Here is an 18,685-nt window from a genome sequence, read left to right as displayed (position 1 = left end):
GGAGAGTGACCTGTGCTCGCACACAGGCTTCTTGGTGGCGGCAGCAGCAGCCTTAGCGTCTCATGCCCGTCTCTGGAGCTCCTTTAAGCAGCGCTCTTAATCCCCTCTCCTCGCGCACCAGGAAACAAAGAGGCAAGAAAAAGTCTTTTGCCTCTTCGGCAGCTGCAGACCTTTTCCCGGACTCCCTCCCGGCTAGCTGTGGTGCGCTAACCCCTTCAGGCTGTGTTCACGCCGCCAGCCCCAGTCCTCTCCCTGCGATCCGACCGAAGCCCGAGCCTCAGCTCCCAGCCCCGCCCGCCCCGGCGGGTGAGCAGACAAGCCTCTCGGGCTGGTGAGCGCTGCTCGGCGCCGAGCCTCTGTGTGGGAATCTCTCCGCTTTGCCCTCCGCACCCCTGTGGCTGCGCTCTCCTCCGTGGCTCCGAAGCTTCCCGCCTCCGCCACCCGCAGTCTCCACCCGCGAAGGGGCTTCTAGTGTGTGGAAACCTTTCCTCCTTCACAGCTCCCTCCCACTAGTGCAGGCCCCGTCCCTATTCTTTTGTCTCTGTTTTTTCTTTTTTCTTTTGCCCTACCCAGGTATGTGGGGAGTTTCTTGCCTTTTGGGAGGTCTGAGGTCTTCTGCCAGCGTTCAATAGGTGTTCTGTAGGAGCTGTTCCACATGTAGATGTATTTCTGATGTATTTGTGGAGAGGAAGGTTATCTCCGCGTCTTACTCTTCCGCCATCTTGAAGCTCCTCCCCTATGAAGTCTTGAAGAAGAAAATGGCAAAGAATCAGAGGTGCATCTTTTAATGCCAGCCATGGCTGGTTTCATCGGTTCAAGGCTAGAACCAAACTTCACAACGTAAAAGTAAGTGGTGAGGCAGCAAGTGCAGATACGGTATCTGCTGGGGAATTTCCAGAAATGCTTCGAGAAATATTGATGAAGGCGTATATTTACACGAGCAGGTTTTTAATGTGGATGAGACAGGACTGTACTGGAAGAGAATGCCAGACCAAAGTTACATCAGTAAGGAGGAAAAGTTGATGCCAGGCTATAAAGCAGCAGAGGATAGGCTAACTCTGTTGTTTGGTGGCAATGCTTCCGGAGATATGAAGCTGAAGCCTCTCTTAGTTTGTCATTCAGTGAACCCAAGAGTACTTAAAAACAGCCAAGGGCTCTCTTCCTGGTGTGTGGAAGAGTAACCCCAAAGCCTGGGTTACACAGGCCATTTTCCAGAACTGTTTTTTCCACCACTTTATCCCGGAGGTAGAGAAATATTGCTTGGAGAAGGATGTCCCGTTCAATATTCTTTTGCTGCTTTACAGTGCTCCAGGCCACACCCCGTTCATGGACAACTTTCATCCCAATGTCAAAGTACTGCATCTGCCACCAAATACTATGTTGCTCATCCAACCTATGGACCAGGGAGTTATAGCGACTTTTAAGAAATATTATTTACGTCATACTTTTCATCAGGCAGTAAAGGCGAGTAATGAGTCAGGAACAACCTTGCAACTATTTTGAAAGGCATATAACATCTATAAGGCCATAAAAAACATTGACTTTGCTTGGCGTGAGGTTACGGCCATCACCATGAATAGGGTTTGGAAGAAGCTTTGCCTGCAGTTTATTCATAATTTTCGTGGATTTGAAAAGGTGGATAAGGAGTCCAAAGAGGTCTTCAGCAACTTAGTGACCCTCAGCAAGAAGCTGGAGCTAGATCTGCAAGAGGACGACTTCACTGAACTCCTTGCTGTGCAACACAAGGAGCTTACTGATGAAGACCTGATGGAATTGGAGGCCCAGAGAAAGGACGAAGAGAGACAAGAGGAAGAAGAAGTAACTGAAGAACCGAAGAGATTCACAACGTAGAAAATGGCAAGGGGATTTTGTTTATCTGAGGAGGCACTGTTAGTTTTTGAGGCACAGGACCCGAACTAGGCCGGTACACAAAGGTTGCAGCAGTCGTTCAGAATGCAATCCAGTGCTACCGTGTCATCTATGACGAGGAAAAAAGAGCTGCTACCCAGACATCACTGGATCGTTTATTTCAAGAGGGTAGATAGAATTGAATCCAGCAAGGAAGGGGAACCTGTGCCGTCAACGTCAGGCGTGGGTGAAATTGCAGCTTGCCCTCCGTCTCCTATCATTGATGATCCTTCAGCTCTACCATCTCCCACCTCCTCTCCCTCCTCCAGTCAGTAACTCTTCTTGCCTGTTCACTCCATGCCAGCTCCTGTATGCCAGCTGTTGTTCTGTACTACTGTACTTTTCAAGGTACTGTACTGCAAGATTTTTAATGTTTTCTTTATTTTTGTGTTTATTTTTTATGTATTATTTGTGTGAAAAGTATTATAAACCTATTACAGTACAGTACTATATAGCTGACTATGTTAGCTGGGTACCTAGGCTAACTTTGTTGGACTTAATGAGCAAACTGGACTTACGAACACGCTCTCAGAACAGAACTCATTCATATGTAGGGGACTTACTATATTTTTTTCCTTATTTTGGGGTTTCTATGTTTTTTCCAGTTTCTACAAAGAACATGTTATTTTTGCAATCTGAGGGGTGAAAAGATTTTAAGGAAATAATAAATGTGTATTTCTATAGTGCAATGTGTTCCCCCAGTACATCAGGCAACGCAGACCCCTTTGAAGTGACCGGCCTGGTGCAATGTGGTCAAGCAGCCTACCTGCGCTGACCAGACTACACAGAACTGGTCTGTGATCGGTGACTAGTGAATGTATACTCAGACTCAGTTCACGGTTGTTGTCATTTTAGTTTATACCAAATTAGCAGCAAGTGGTGCAAAGATTAAAAACCAAATATTAAAAAACAGACACGAATGAGTGAGTGGATGCAGCTCCCCAGAGACCTCCCCCCTTCAGAGGAACACCCAAAGAGAGCTAGCTATAAGCAGAGTGAGCAAGCTGTAAGGTCACAGGAATCCAGAGCTGTGGGCTGGCTGTCTTTCATATCTTCGGAGGCCACGTCACAGTTTAAGACTTACCTACTACCAAACAGGGCATGCCTTGCTGTCCACAAGTTCACTTTCTGGATCCATTTCTTACCATTAATCCTGCAGGGGGAGGCTTTTACAGTGATATCTATGCAACCTGTAGTTGTCTACTGAGGTGTTCCTGACCCGTTTTCCCTCACTGTTCTAGCTTGCTTGTTCCATGCCTTACTTTTCTTTTCTTAGTTCTCTTGACTCTTCGGGCCACTTAAGTGGGACCATGATATGAGGCCTATTTTAAGTATAGATCCCAATACTGTGTTAGTACTTCATAAAGATGAAACAAAATCCCCAGAAAGCTGAGTACTCCTCAGGGCTGTCCTAACAACCTGCGGTGAGGAGGAGAATCCAGGCACATGACATTTATAACAGAACCACGCTAATCCTCAGCCCCCTCCCTACCCCCAAAGCTCCTTTCTACCATATTGCTCAGAATGAACTCGGATTGTTGTGATTTTTTTTTTTTTAAACTACAAATGAGGGGAGTGAAGGATAATGAAGAAAAGACGGGGACAAGAAGAAATTTGTTATAAATATTAATTGAGGGATAAATTAGATGAATAGATCATGCAGGATCTGGTGTAATTATGCCCAACTACTACTAGCTATTGTTACTGTTGTTATTATTATTAAAGACTGAAACTGTTTTCTGTTTTGTTCACTCCTTTTTTCCCCCAGTGCCTAGAATAGTATCTAACAAAGATGGCAGTCAATAAATATCTATTGAATTAGTTATCCTACCAAAAAATCATTGGTTATTTCTTTTCCTTGTACATTTCATATCAGAGAATGTAAGACCTTATTAGTGAGTTAGTGAAAATACTGTGTCCATTGGAGGTTCACAAGAGACTCAGTGATTATTTTGCTATTAGAGCATTTAACATCTTAACCCTTTATTCTTCTTTAGTTTCTTTACTATACTTTTGAGGTAATTTTCGTATCCTTTCATTTCAATAAAACCACTTAAAATATCTCAACACTAAAGTATTAGAAGAGACTAAGTTTTTCACAAAGTTTCATATTTGTAGGATGAAACAGTAGCAGAAGTTTTATACTTCTTATAGAGCAGTTACAGAGCAAAAAGTATGGTACTTCTCCCCAACACTTTTCTTTTACTATTCAACTAACTGCTTGCACCCACTTTATCCCAAGAGACATATTAATAGACTCAATATGTGTTGGTGTAAATAATATCCTATTAGACTCAATATGTCTGGATGTGAATAATATCTACTGTGGCCCAGAACATTCCAATGCATACAAAAATAAATCACAATTTCCATAAAATAAATATAAAAAGTAAAAATATAATTTCTATTCAAGTATGTCCCTGTCTCCCTATCCTAAGAAAAGATTGTGTTCCTCTTAATAAAAAGCAAAACAACAGCTATAATGACAATAGGCTCATACTGGATTTCTAAAATACTAACCTAGCTGTGAATATTAATATTCAGTTATATTGAACCAGTAAGTTATATTTGCTAAGGCTCAGATAGACATTGAAATACAATTTAAAATGGTCTACTATTTTACTGTATTGTATTAACTAAAGAATATGGATAACTTGTGCTATATTTGCCATCAAATACACTGGGCACAGGGAGAGTAAAACATTTCCATGAGATTTATATCCAAACAGTAAGTGGGTTCATAGGGTTTTTTTTTTTTCCATTCAAGTACACATCTTTTCTATTCATTTAAAATTAATCTCACTTTTCAATAGGTCTTCATTCCTACTAAGCTAAGCCCATAAGCCCCCAAAGATCTCTTATACTTATTGGATCTAGATCTGCTATTGAGAATCTTTCTTTCTGCTAGATATTCCATCTCTAGGAACCACACTTTGTTCACGGGTCAGTTATCCATACTTTCTCATTGCTATTTTAGCATAAATTTCATACAGTTTCTTCCCAATTAGAATGAAAGGTTGGGTACAGAGCATGAAACATCAAGCCTGCCTGAAGTATCAGGGGTAGCAGCAGGACTGGGTGCCAGAAGAAGATGTACCAAGAGGGAAGGATGGGGAACAATGACGAAGGAAATCAGAGGGAAATATGCAAATACAACACCGTTCACTTTTACATAGCAGTGTTACAGAGATTGGGCTTGATTCAAACAATAAACAAAGTAAAATTCTCAAGGAAGGGATTAAATCAAGTTTGTGGAAGCTTTCTAAATAAAAAGTCACCTTATTCTTTTCCTGACTCAGACTAAACTAGTTAATTTGTGGAGCATGAAACCTGACTGCATTTTGGAGCCTGAAAACTCTTTATTTCATTGACCAGAAGATGGAGCCATTATATAAAGAATTTTTAAAACTTGCCAGCCAAAATGGAACCACAAATTCTCTCTTTACTATATTATTATTTTAAACCATTTTATGCAATCTGAGTTGGCTGAATGTCATTTTGTTCTTAACAATGGAAAGGAGGTAACATGTTTTAACCTCCCATATGCAGAGAAATAATATATTATTATATTATTATTTTCCAAGTTTTTTTTAATATACTGCTCACTATTATCTATACCTAAGAACAGGAGACAAAATAGAGAAATTAAATGTCATATTCAACTAAGTAAGGTCACACATTCAGTAAGTAGCAGAGACTGAGACCCAAAGGAGAGCTTCCTAACTCATAGCTCAGGCACAGTCTACTGGATCTCCCAGCTGGCACTCCAGCTTATACCAATCAACACACACTTGAAACAAGCCAGGACACTGAGGGAATGAATGTTTTTCTTATGGGTCAGTTTTAGGAGGAAACACTGAGAATCATGTGCAAAGAATATAGCATCCATGGATTAAAGTTCAGAGCAACTTCTACTGGTTTTCAAACTTAGATGTGCATTAGAATCACCTGTGGAGTTCTTAACATTCCCAGCACCAAAGCTGCACTCCAGACTAATTAAAGCAGAATCTCTGGGCTGGGACCTAGGCATTTGTTTTAAAGTCCCCAGGTGATTGCAATGTGCAGTGAAGTTTGAGAAGAAGGGATCTTTACCAGTGCTTTCCATCTGTAATGTGTACACAAATTACCGGTTATCTGAAGCATCCCGCTCTAACTGTGGTCACTGGATGAAAAACCTCAGCATCATCTGGGAACCTGTTAGAAATGCAAATTTGGGGCCCTACCTTAGATCTAGTGAATCAGAAACTGGTCGTGCAACTCAGTGATCTGTGGTGATCTGACACGTACTAACATCTGAGAATCACTGGTCTAACTTGGGACCAATCTTCTTCTCTTTTTATTCCTGACAGGTGAAGACTCAATCTCCCAAAGGGGTGGAACTCCTTCACTACCTCATTGATATTTTTACCATTGAAACTGATCCATTTTTTGTTTTTCACCAGAATTGCTAAATACATAGACACATCCTGTTACTCACTTTTTCTTTCAATGCCTGCTCCCTTGACGTTTAAGATGTTAACGTTTGGAGGAAAGGGTCAAAAAAAAAAAAAAAAAAAAAGAGCTAGCAAACAAAGCAAGAAAGAGGACTAGAGAGAGGGGTTCCAAGAGTTTGTTGGTGCACTGAACTCTGATTAATCTTCCACTCTAAGGATTCTCAATCACTCTAATTTTATACTCTGCATATAATTGATGCTAGCAATAAAATTTCCATCATCTGCAAGACATCCAGGATATTCAGAATATAGCCATGATCTTAAGAAGCACCTCAACGTTTAACCAAACTCTTGTTTTGTTTATTGCTGAGGTTTTGGGTGGCTTTTTTGACTACCACTCCCTGAAACAAATGAGAGATGTGGTCTCTGGAATCAGAGAAATCTGGATTTGAACTCTCGTATTATCCTTTTCGTGATGTATAGCCATAAGCAAGTTACCTAAGTTTATGTCCTCATCTCTGACATGTGACTATCAATTTATGGGTTACTCTAAGATAGGAGAGACTGAATAGAAATTTTCCACTCTGTTCTTGGCGCATGATAGATGGCAGTGGTGTGCCGGAGCCAGCTTGGACTGGCTGGAGGGACCCGTGGTGCCCATCTCTTCCCAACTGTTTACAAAGTAAAATTTTTTTTATAATCTTGTTCACGCCAACTTTTATCACTGCTGTGGGCAGATGCAATGTTAAATGATTGCGAACAACCGCAGGGTAAAGGCTCTTTGCACTGGCTGAGCTCTGAGGCAGGCCAAATAAGACAGCCGTGCAAGTGGATTTACCAGGGAACTGCCACGCAATTTTCTGGTAATGGCTTTTGGGGAGCTCCAAATCTGTTCTCCCCTCCAGTGTCTCTAGGCTGTAGGTTTTCACTGTGATTGTAGGACTGTTGGTTTTCAAAGGCTACTATGAAGTTTGCTGTTCTTACTGAGATACAGCCATTTTTCTTGAATAAATGTTCCTTTGGTTAATTTTGGTTAATTTTCAAAGTTCTGAAAAAGTTGGTTTTGACCATTTTGCTGGTGCTCCTATTCATTTATGGAGAACTGGATTTTCAGAAGTCCTTACTCTGACATATCCACTGATGTCCTGAAAGCCCAATTTAAATATATGCAGAAAATGCAAGCATATACTTCATGAATGAGGATGTTCAATTTGGCTCCTTAAGTTTCTATTCTTAAACTATCTACTCTGCTATGTGCTGGAAAGGTGAATTTCGTGACAGGTGTTTAATCGTCATATTAAGCCTTAACATACTTTTCATTGATTCGTGCAACATAGCTCTTGCATGTACTATTCCTCAAAAATTTTTTGCACTAAATGACTGATACTTTTAGTTGTGTGCCAACTTTGCAGCATTTTGTAATGCTGCTCACTTTCTCTTTCTTAATACTCTCTTGGTTCTCCTTAAAACTCTCTGTTTCATGTCTCAGCCTGCATATGCTCTTCCTGGTTCGCTTAGTCTGTCTTTAGATTCTACCATCCCTACAAAGCAATGACTCCTGGATATGTGTCTCTAACCCTGATGTCTTCATTGAACTACAGGCTATTATATTCAATTGCCTTCAGGACTTTTTTCTTTGACCTATAGTACCTCAAATTCGACACATTCAAAACTAACTCTTACTCACTTTCAATACTCAGCTCTAGTCTACCCTGGCTAGATTTAACTCGTCTTCATCATGTTCGCATGGTACAATATGGAAGTAAAGCATCGTACTATCATTGTTGACTGATTCTTCCAAGATACAGTAGATGCTCAATATAATTTTATAGAATTTATTACTGAATCCTAAATTGAGAGATACTTCAGAAAATGCATAATAAATTGTTGCCCTTTAAAGTTTCTACCACATATTTATGTATTTTGGATCTAATGAGTGCCAGTCTCTTATAGATGAAGAAACAGGCTCAGAGAATAGAGTACATTGTTCAAGTTTATAGTCACATTGTTAGTAGGTGACAGAAAGATTTAAACTCATGATATTATGTAATAGGCTGCTGCTGTGTATATGTGTGGATATTTATATTTTTTGGCAATTCTTAAAGGCATAAGATGGTATTGCACTCTGAAAAGCAGAGCTTAGATTTCTTTAAGTGCTTTCAAAGTCATGTCCAATTTTCTTTATTGATCTTGTAAAGAGGAAGAGATTTGTTTTGTTAGTTTTAGCTCTGAAGATGACAGATACAGGGGAGAAAAAAAAGAGTTCTCTTACTCTTGAAGGAGATCACTAGACAGGAAGAAATGCCAATGGGGAAAAAATGCCAACGGCTGCCATTTTAAACTGCCAGAATGATTCCCTAGCTTTGTTCGGGTCAATGGGCTTTGTTTTTCTATAGAAGCATTGGCTTCTCAAGACCAAACTAATCATGCCCATTATAGCTCTTGGCATGAGAGTTAAGTGAAGTTTTAGCTTTATTTCAAAGGAAAAATTTTAAATATGCTTACCCACATTCACTTCTTGCCTGCAGTCATTCTTCAGATTTCTCATATAGTCTGTCGTTTAGTATCATGAAGCTAAAGTAGATCGTTTCCTTTGTTCTCCCTGGCTCCCTCCCAGATCGCTTTCTGCCCATAACCCGGCTCTACACTTGGTATTCTGGCCAAGGTTTGTAGGAGGCAGACCCATTTACCTCTCAAATAAACAGACAGTGTGTGATTCCTTAGAGATAAACAACTTTTCTTTTAGTTGCAAGTGTCAGGACCAAATTAGATGACTCTAAACCAATTTTCAATCTTTGTGGGTTGAAATGAGATGGGTAGGGAAAGATGAATTTATAAAAGAAAATACATTAGGCAGGAAAATGAAGCATGGAGGAATTCTTTTCCCACCTCTGTTTCCCCCAATTCTTCTCTTAACAGAGCTGATTTTATTGAAGGCATCAACTAGAACCAATATATCAAGACAGGCTGAGTTGTTTAGGGAGATTACAAGAAAATTCTATCTTTACTGTTTTCTTAAAGGGAGTCAAAAGGAGATATTGATATTTAGAAGTTTGGTAGTTGTGAGTTTCACAGGATTTTTAAGAAAAAAATATGTTTTCTGTGGAGCTTTGATACCTATGTCTCATTCATCTTATTTTATTACAAAATTAGTTCTTAATTTCCAGGATTGGGAAGAACATCAAGGACAATAGTAATATCCTAGCTTCAAACAGAAGCACACATTTTAACTATAAATTTTAATCTTTTCTCATTAAATATTTGGCCTGAACTGCCAAAGTGAAATAACTATTCTGTATTCTTGATTTTTAAATCACTTATTTGTAGGAGTGAGAAGTACAATACCTACTAGGGATGAAAAGTTAGCTCCAGAGTGATTTTTCTCTGGCAAAACAGCTTATAAATTATTAGAATGAATGGCTAGAGTATTTCTACAGTTACAAAATTTGCAGTAAAAGAATCTGCACAACCTCAAGTCACTGTCTTTAAGTTATGAACCAAAATTATGAAGCTTTTGAGAGTGGAATGTCCTGATACTCTTTCAAAGTATCATAAAAGAAAATAGTATATAACATAATAATAGAAGAAATAGTAAAATATAATTTAACTCATATATACATGATTTATAATGAATGATAAATCAATATAATATTACTCTCTGATATTTATAATCATTCAGTTGTCATCATTTTTGTCTCTCCTCAAAATCTCCACGAGGGAAGGGATTTCTCTGTTTTACAGTGTCTGAAACAAGGACTGGCAGATTGAAGGTGCTCAGTAGATACTCACTGAATGAATGAACAATTCACATATGACGTTTAGTTCTTTTTGAACATAAACTGAATTTTGCTAAGTTTGACTCCCTTGAAAGTAATCAGGAGTCAGAAAAGCTTTTAATTCATGGATTTGTTTCCGTAGGCTGAGGTGGAAGTGAAGGTGTCAGCAGCTCTAAAACTCTGCAGAAAGACAAAAAGTAGATGGGGTTTGCGTGACTTTTTGGGGAAGGTTGGAAAAGTTCACTTTTTTGTTGTCTTAATTTGTCAGGAGTCTTTCCCAGACCTTGTCTTTGAATTGCGTTCTTTTCCCTCAATACTTTACAGCAGTTTTCTTTGGTAGTTCTCTTTTCAATTTTGCTAGGGGTCTAATGCAGTTAAAATCAATTTTATTTTAAATTCCCTAAGGTTATGAAATCTCAGTTTGTCCTGAGTTGAAGTATTCCCATTGGTGTCACCTGCTAGTTTGTACCGTATGTTGCCTTTTCAGACTGGTTTCTTTCACTTCGTAATACGGTTTGTCTTTGCTTTTGATTATTTTGATAGGCCCATAGAGATATCCCAAGGTGTTGCTAGTCACCTAGTGGAAATTAACTAAATAGAAGTCATATTGTCTTGTATGAATTACAACCAAAACTAGCACATGCCAGCAAATATAGCATCTGGAACAGGAGTAATTTTTCCTCAATTCCACTAGGTTTTCAAAATTGTTAACAAGCTCTGAATCATTTCTATATAATTATTGTCTATAGTTTTATCTATGACGTTTTTGCATTTAAACTGCTTATAAAAATATATATTAAACATTTGAGAATCAAGCTAAAGCACATGATACAGACATGACGCATGCCTCCTAAATCTCTTAAAACTGGCTTTCTTTTCTGGGACGGATTAATTGTTAATGTAGGTACCTAATTATACAACTCTTAGAATAATAAAGTGTAGCATGTTTGCTCTGTTGCTTGTTTATAGCTCTCAATTATTCATATTTCTCTTCCTGTATGCATTAAATGCTGTTGCAGCAAAGGTCTCCTCTGCTCTAATCAGTATGCAACTTTTCCCTCCCTTGAGAGAGATTACTACCGTGCACTCTGCAGCTCATTTTGCCTGGATTATGGTATAATGTTATCTACAGCAAGGAAGAATTGAGCTGTTCTGTTGTAGGAACTTCATGTGATTATGTGATTGCCAATCAGGTTGAGGTGATGGTACTGTTGAGGGACTATAATTTTATTCTGCAGAGTGACTATCACAACTGCCAGTACAGAGATTCCCTATGAATATTTTATACCTTTTTACACGCCACTATACTAACATACAAGGTAGAAATAGTGGCCCAGCTCAGCAGCAATTCTTTTTAGTATATCTTATTTAAAGACAAATAACAGGACTGGATGCTCACAGCTAAACTAAAATAGAGGTTTGGATTGACTATTTAGTTAATATGGGAACTACTACCTCCAAATACTCTCCTGGAAAAAGCTAAACCTTTGTAAATACAGTATGCATGTTTTCTCATTTTAGCATGTTGTTTGCATTCAAAATCTAAAAAAATAGTTCAGTTTAAAAATATTTTGGTGCACTGAATGCTCACTACATACCAACTGGATGCGTGAGACTCTTTGGGATACTATATTTACACTTATCCATATAAAATAGAAATATCATCATTTAACATTTATGGAGACTGCATTGTGCTCCTGTATGATGGAGAGGTAGCTTGGGGTCATACTTTTAGCGGCGAATTGGCTGTCACACTAACTACTATTAGTAATATAAATTCTTGATTCTGTATTGTCAGGCACTGTTCTAATTGCTTCATGTGAATTTTCTCATTCTACCCTTATAACCATATGGCAACATAGTACTATTATCTTCATTTTACGGATGAGAAAGCTGAGGCACATAGGTTAAGTAATGTATTAAGGAAATTTGAAGAGTCCTGGCTTAACTGGTATCCAAATACAATTCTGGATCTAGAACCCAAGCCCTCGCCATTATGTATGCTATCTTACCTCTCAACACTATCACACAAAAAAGATACGCACTGTCATTGTGTGGCTAAATGTTTGTATAATTTCACTTCCTGACTCAATTTTCTTCTCCTGCACAAACTCTATTGTGGATTTCAATGAATTCCTTTGGAATTCTATAGTCTTTATCCCCATCTTTCTTACCCTGGAAAACTTCTCATGGAAGACATTTGAGGCTGTCCATTTTTCAATAAAAAGAAAAAAGTTATCAGTAGCTACTACTTATTTAGGGATGCACTGAATTGATCTCCTTAAAGATTATTTTCACAAAAACAGAAAATACATGCAAACATGATTTTATTTTTTTGATGACTTTTATTTTTAGATTCTATTACAATGCGTAAGTCTCAAGTATAACTACAATATAATTTATGACAAACATTTTGAGCATTCATAGATGTATGAAATTTGTAAAGAAGTCTATGTAAACAGCATTATTATATTCATGGCTATTCACTGAATTTTATGAAGCAGTTCTTGATTATTTTCCTCAAGAATATAACATAATAAACCGCAGATATTAACAGAAATTGATGGCCTCTATACATAGGTCCTAAACCCAAGCCAATTACTTGGGCATTCTAATTTAGCTGGCCCTTTTTCATCACTCCCACTAACATTTCTCTGAAATTGCTATTTAGAACTGCTTTATTTACATATGCATTTTATCTTAACTCTTTTTAACAAAGCTATTAAAATTCTATAAAATCATGCTGAACATTTTGGGTTGAGGTTTTCAACAATCAGCATTTAGAAACAGCCCACAAATCACTTATATCTTTTGCAAACTATGTAACAGTCAAAAAGGTGAAGTGAGATTCTCCCACTTTTGTTCAAATTGTATGAATGGATTTGTGTTCAAATCTGTTCACTTCAGTTTTATTCCAATTTAAATTTTACAGTGTAACTGCCATTCTATATCATTAGGTTAAATGAGCTCAATGATTGTGTGACTTAAATATTAGCATGACAGTGCTTTCTGAGGGTGGTATCATATAATCAGTACCAAACAGTAATCTACATGAAAAGAGAAGTCTAATTTTCCTTCAAGCTTGTACTGTATTAAATGAGCTCTTGGTTCCAAATATTATTAGTAATTGATAAAAAGTCACAACTAGACATTCCTGGGAAAACATACATATACAAAACCTAACCATGTTATATTTAAAAAAAATTATAGTTCAGCATGAAATAGAAGTGTGACTTTGTAAGTTTTTCTTTTTTTGAAACGCTAAGAAGAAATTGTGTTGAGGAACCAGTTGCCAATATTTTCCTCACATAAAAATCAGGCAATGTAAAAACAGTAGTAAATCACACATAAACCTACCCGCTATATATCTTTTCACACTGTATTATATAAATATGCAAAGTGCAGTTATATTTATATGGATTTAAAATGATGAGGATAAACTGCATTCAAATTTAAGGTAATATTAATTTCTTAATTTAATGTATTAAAATATCTTACAAATGTAATATATTTTGTATGGTTCTCTAATTAAATTGTCAAAACCTATTTTCAACAGACTTAGCAGGGATGTGATGCAATGTTCTACACAGTCTAGGAAAACACTGCATGGTATCTTATATATTAAATAAAAAAGAGGCTCAAATAATTTAAGATGAGTGATTGAACTTAGGTGTAAAGAATCTTTGGCCCTAGGTTTAATTTCATATGTGCCTTAGGACAGATGTCTAGACGTGATAATCTCCTTCACAGATGTTGTAAAATACATCACAATTTAAAAACATTCTAGATAGGAAGTTCTGTGGAAATGTCGCTTTCTTTGTTTTTATCTGTCTTTCTCATTTCTGTTTCTTTGCCTTTCTGCCTCTCATTCTCTACCTATACTTCTTCATCTCTATAGGTATGCTTTAATCTCCTTTATTTTTAACTAGCCAGAACAACAAAAAAATTGCTTTAAGTACTTAATATAGAAATATATTTATGTTCTTTTTTCATTTAAGAAAGCAAATGAATGAAATATTGTTGTATATATTTGCTTTGAAAACTCCCAAAAAATCTTCTAAATAAAATTCTTTCTACTTATGTAACTCGATTTTTGCGTGTGCATGAATAACTTGATAGAAGAAAGATCTTATATTCCTGGAATAAACTCATAAAAAATACATCATGGCTGTTTCTTTTCAAGCCACTATTAACAAGGATTTTTAAAAAACTAGATTCATAATCCTTGGTAGAAGGACAACAGCTAAAGCAAAATGAATGTGTGCTTGGTAAACTATAAGCTCAGGATACGTTATTGATTGATACATAATATACCTCATAGTCATAGAATTTTATGGAGAAAGTGACATCTTTCTCATTTTGTAGATGAAAGCATAAAAGTTCAAGAGGATGAATGCTGTTTCATCCTTTTCACACAAAAGTCTGTGTTGAACGCATGCCATGTGTTATGACTCGAAAGCTTGCCATACACACTTAGGATGGTATGCAGGAGACACAGTTAATACTGTGCCCAAGTCATTATCTGCTCAAACATGTTCCATGGTATCAAATATCTATCTGCATATCTGGAAGCACTCCACTGAAGAGAAATATCAACTTTGCTTAGTGCTAAAGAATGACTCAACACTGAATCAGAAAGCAGAAAACTGACAAAAATGACTAAGAGTTGGGTCATTATTGGTATTTTGGGGCAGCACAGTCCAGTGTTACACTGTATACATAAAAGTGAATAAAGTTTTCTTCAGTTGCTTCTTTTCTCAATTACCTTCATTTTTTTCTTTCGAGGAATGTGATACGTACTTAAAATAATTTTTTCATGTTCCACAGTTATTGTATGAACAAAGAAGGATATAGAAAAAGGCAGTCTATTAAGCACAATACTCTAAAGGTAACTCTTATCCTAGTTGGTATATGAGTCAAGATGAAAATAAAAAGCATTTGTTGAACGGACTAGCCTACGTGTTTTTAATCCCATGGCATTTAATAGGCACATATAAATTGGTTTTGATGCAATATGAATAAATTTAAGCACCTCAAAATATAGAATGACCACTGTAGATGGATAAAAGAGTCTTGCCCCCTAATAACAAGATGTTTTAACTAAACATTCATTACTAGTATTCATTCCTTCTATCAGGGCACTTCATTGCAAAGCCAAGGGAAAATACTTTTGTAGATATCCAAATGATAGATACTTGCGCGCATGCGTGCGCGTGTGTGTATTTGCATGGGAAACATGAATGTTTACAATCCTGTGAAAAGATGACAAGGTAGATGTGAACATTTTCTACATGGTCTTCTAATTTATTAAAAGTAAATAAAATTAAATCACCTTTGTTTGCTGTAATCAATAATCCCTGTACAGTTACTGTTTAGAATTCTTATAGATTCATTTACCAATGCAAAAATAGCCACTGCTAATGCTGCCCACCTATGTTAGAGAATCAGAGCTAGCGACTGCACTGACTTTGAGACTATTTTGATAAAAAGAGTTTTGGCATAGACCTCCTTAAAAGAGTCTTATTAACACAAATATATCACCTTCACAGGCTGTAAACAATATATCAAAAGTGAAGCTCTATTTTTTGCCTTCCTTGCCATCTTTTCCTTTGTCTTCCTTTTCTGTTTTGTCTTTTTCATATTTCTCTTTGTCTGGTTTTGTTACACTATCATATGAAGGTGGAGAGATGGTGGATGGAGTTCCATCTGTTTTTTCTGGACTTGAGTTCTCATTAACGTTATCAAAAACCATATCTTCTTTATTGGGCAAATCATCATCTCCGTCACCATCTTTTATGTATATACTTGATATGTTTTTGACATTTTGCCGTAAGCGATAACGTCTGTAAGCACGCTGAATGACAGTAGCAGACACATCTTCCTGTTTTCGTTTTAGTGTAGTTGTGATGGGTTCATAGGACACTTTAGAAGGATTTGCAGACATGAACCTTTCTTCCATCTGTGAACGAAGAGAGTCCATCTCTCCACTTTCACCCAAAACACGCTTTGTAAAAGCAAATAAGATGTCAAGACAATGGATCCGGTCCCCACTGACCATGGGCAGATCCATGGCAATGAGCTGGGCTTTGTTTGGTTTTGCTATGAGAAGAGGAGGATCCAGGGCAGCTGCAAAATCAGAGAGTTTGCTATATTCTATAAATTGGGTGGCATCGGGATCAAACTTCTCCCAAACCTCATAGAACATCTCAAAGTCATCCTCACTCAGCGGCTCAGTACTTTCTTCAGTGGCAACACTGAAGTTCTCCAGAATGACAGCGATGTACATGTTCACCACGACCAGAAATGATATGATGATGTAACTGACAAAATAGAATATCCCCACAGATGGGTTCCCACAGTCTCCTTCAACTGAGCTTCCAGGATGAACTTTTCTGGGGTCACAATCAGGTGGTGCACTGTTGAGAATAGGTGCTAGCAATCTATCCCAGCCACCAGAGGTGGTAATCTGGAACAGGCAGATCATGCTGTTGCCAAAGGTCTCAAAGTTGAACATGTCATTAATTCCAGCTTCCTTTTTAACATAGGCAAAGTTGGACATTCCAAAGATGGCGTAGATGAACATGACCAGGAAGAGCAGGAGGCCGATGTTAAACAACGCAGGAAGGGACATCATCAATGCAAAGAGCAGCGTGCGGATCCCCTTGGCCCCTTTGATCAGACGGAGGATTCGGCCAATCCTGGCAAGACGGATCACTCGAAACAGGGTAGGGGACACAAAATACCTTTCTATCAAATCTGCTAGAAACATACCTGGTGAAGAGGGAAGGAATACAAAGAAAATACTTAAATATCCATGCCACAGAAAATCATGACTCTAAATAGTTTTTTTTTTTTTGTTTTTTTAAAATTTTTTATTTATTTATTTTTGGCTGCGTTGGTTCTTCGTTGCTGCGCGTGGGCTTTCTCCAGTTGTGGCGAGTGGGGGCCGCTCTTCACTGTGGTGCACAGGCTTCTCACTGCGGTGGCTTCTCTTGTAGCGGAGCACAGGCTCCAGGCTCATGGGCTTCAGTAGTTGTGGCTTGTGGACTCCAGAGCGCAGGCTCAGCAGTTGTGGCACATGGGCTTAGTTGCTCCGCAGCATGTGGAATCTTCCCGGACCAGGGCTTGAACCCGTGTCCCCTGCATTGGCAGGCGGATTCCCAACCACTGCACCACCAGGGAAGCCTCTAAATAGTTTTATGTGCCATCTTACCTCTTATGATTTCAGGATTGTCATTTTACATTGAAAGCAATTTCATAACAACCCAAGGATCGAGCAATCCCACAGGAAAATGGTTAGAATTACCACTGTGAAATTTTCTCTCCCTTACTAAGTTTGTAGATCTTATTTCTTACCTCCACAACAATTTTTTTAATTGTAAGGATAGAAAAATTAAAGCTACACAGTAAAATGCTAAAAAGAAAATATAAATCACCTGAAATAACAACCAACCATTTACTACTGTTAATATTTTGTTGAGGATCACTCCATGTTTCCATGCAAGCACACAAACATTTACAAATGTAATCATGATATAGGAGCTTTTTTATGTCATTTGTTTTAGTGTTTTAGTTACTTCATCATATGGTATGGACATATTTTCATATAAATGACAACAGAATAATTCCTTATAGTTGTATAATGTTCTGTCAAAATAACCATATATTGAAGAATTTTATGTTGTTTCCAATTGTTTTGGTTGAGACAAATATCCAAGCAGGTATATTTTCTTTTAGTTGCATGGGCATATTTTGATAATAAGAGAAGGTAGCTCAAACAGTATATTTCAAATTTTGTTATATATTGCAAATCTATCTCCAGCAAGTTTGTACAAATTCACACTCCTAATGATAGTCTATGAAAGTGTTCACACTCCACATGCTCCCCAGTGTTGTCATTCTTTATAATTTTACCAAAAAACTTTGTGATGTTTAAAACATCTCATTATTGCAGTTTATCTGCATTTCTTTTGGGAAAAAATAATCCAAATTTTTTTTATTATTTATTGGACATTTTGTATGCTTGTTGACCATTTTCAACTTTCTCTTTTTGGCCTAGTCTAGTCCTTTGCCCATTTTTCTATTGGGAGATTTACTATTTTCTTATTGATTTATGAGGACTATTTTTCTATTACAAGTGCTAATCTTTTGTTGGCCTTAAATGTTACATTAACAATATCCCTGTTTTTAATTTGTCTTTCAACTTTTTTTTTTTTTATTTGGTGGTGGTAGTGAGTTTTCCTCCATAGAATATTTTGATTTTTATGTAGTCATATCTATTATTTTTTCTTCATGGAGTCAAGTTTGTCATGAATAGAAAGGACTATTCAAGCTCATGGTTATAAATCTATTTCTACTAGAATCCATTTTTTTAATACATTAATTTTTATACATCAATTAATTAATCTTGATCCATGAGATCTTTTAACTGAGTAACTTAGTAATTCTCTATATATTGATGTTTAATTTTGGATTATTTATTTGAATCCATTGAGTTTTTTAGTAAACACTGTTTTACTTCATCAATGTAATAATAATCTTAATATCTAGCAATGTAAGTCACCCCTC

General features: G+C 37.2%; 1 protein-coding gene across 1 annotated transcript in view; it reads right to left on the bottom strand.

Annotated features, from left to right (window-relative positions):
• Nucleotides 1-7,032: 7,032 nt before the first annotated feature.
• Nucleotides 7,033-18,685, bottom strand: part of SCN9A (sodium voltage-gated channel alpha subunit 9) — a 158,179-nt gene continuing 146,526 nt past the window's right edge. The window contains exon 27 of the mRNA XM_082395215.1: nt 7,033-16,888. Coding sequence (XP_082251341.1) covers nt 15,696-16,888 — 1,193 coding nt within the window. The 3' untranslated portion in view covers nt 7,033-15,695. The remainder of the gene's footprint in view (nt 16,889-18,685) is intronic.

The sequence above is a fragment of the Balaenoptera borealis genome, assembly GCF_965194805.1.
Source record: "Balaenoptera borealis genome assembly, chromosome: 6".
Taxonomy (NCBI): domain Eukaryota; kingdom Metazoa; phylum Chordata; class Mammalia; order Artiodactyla; family Balaenopteridae; genus Balaenoptera; species Balaenoptera borealis.
This window is presented reverse-complemented; position numbering and strand designations above follow the sequence as displayed.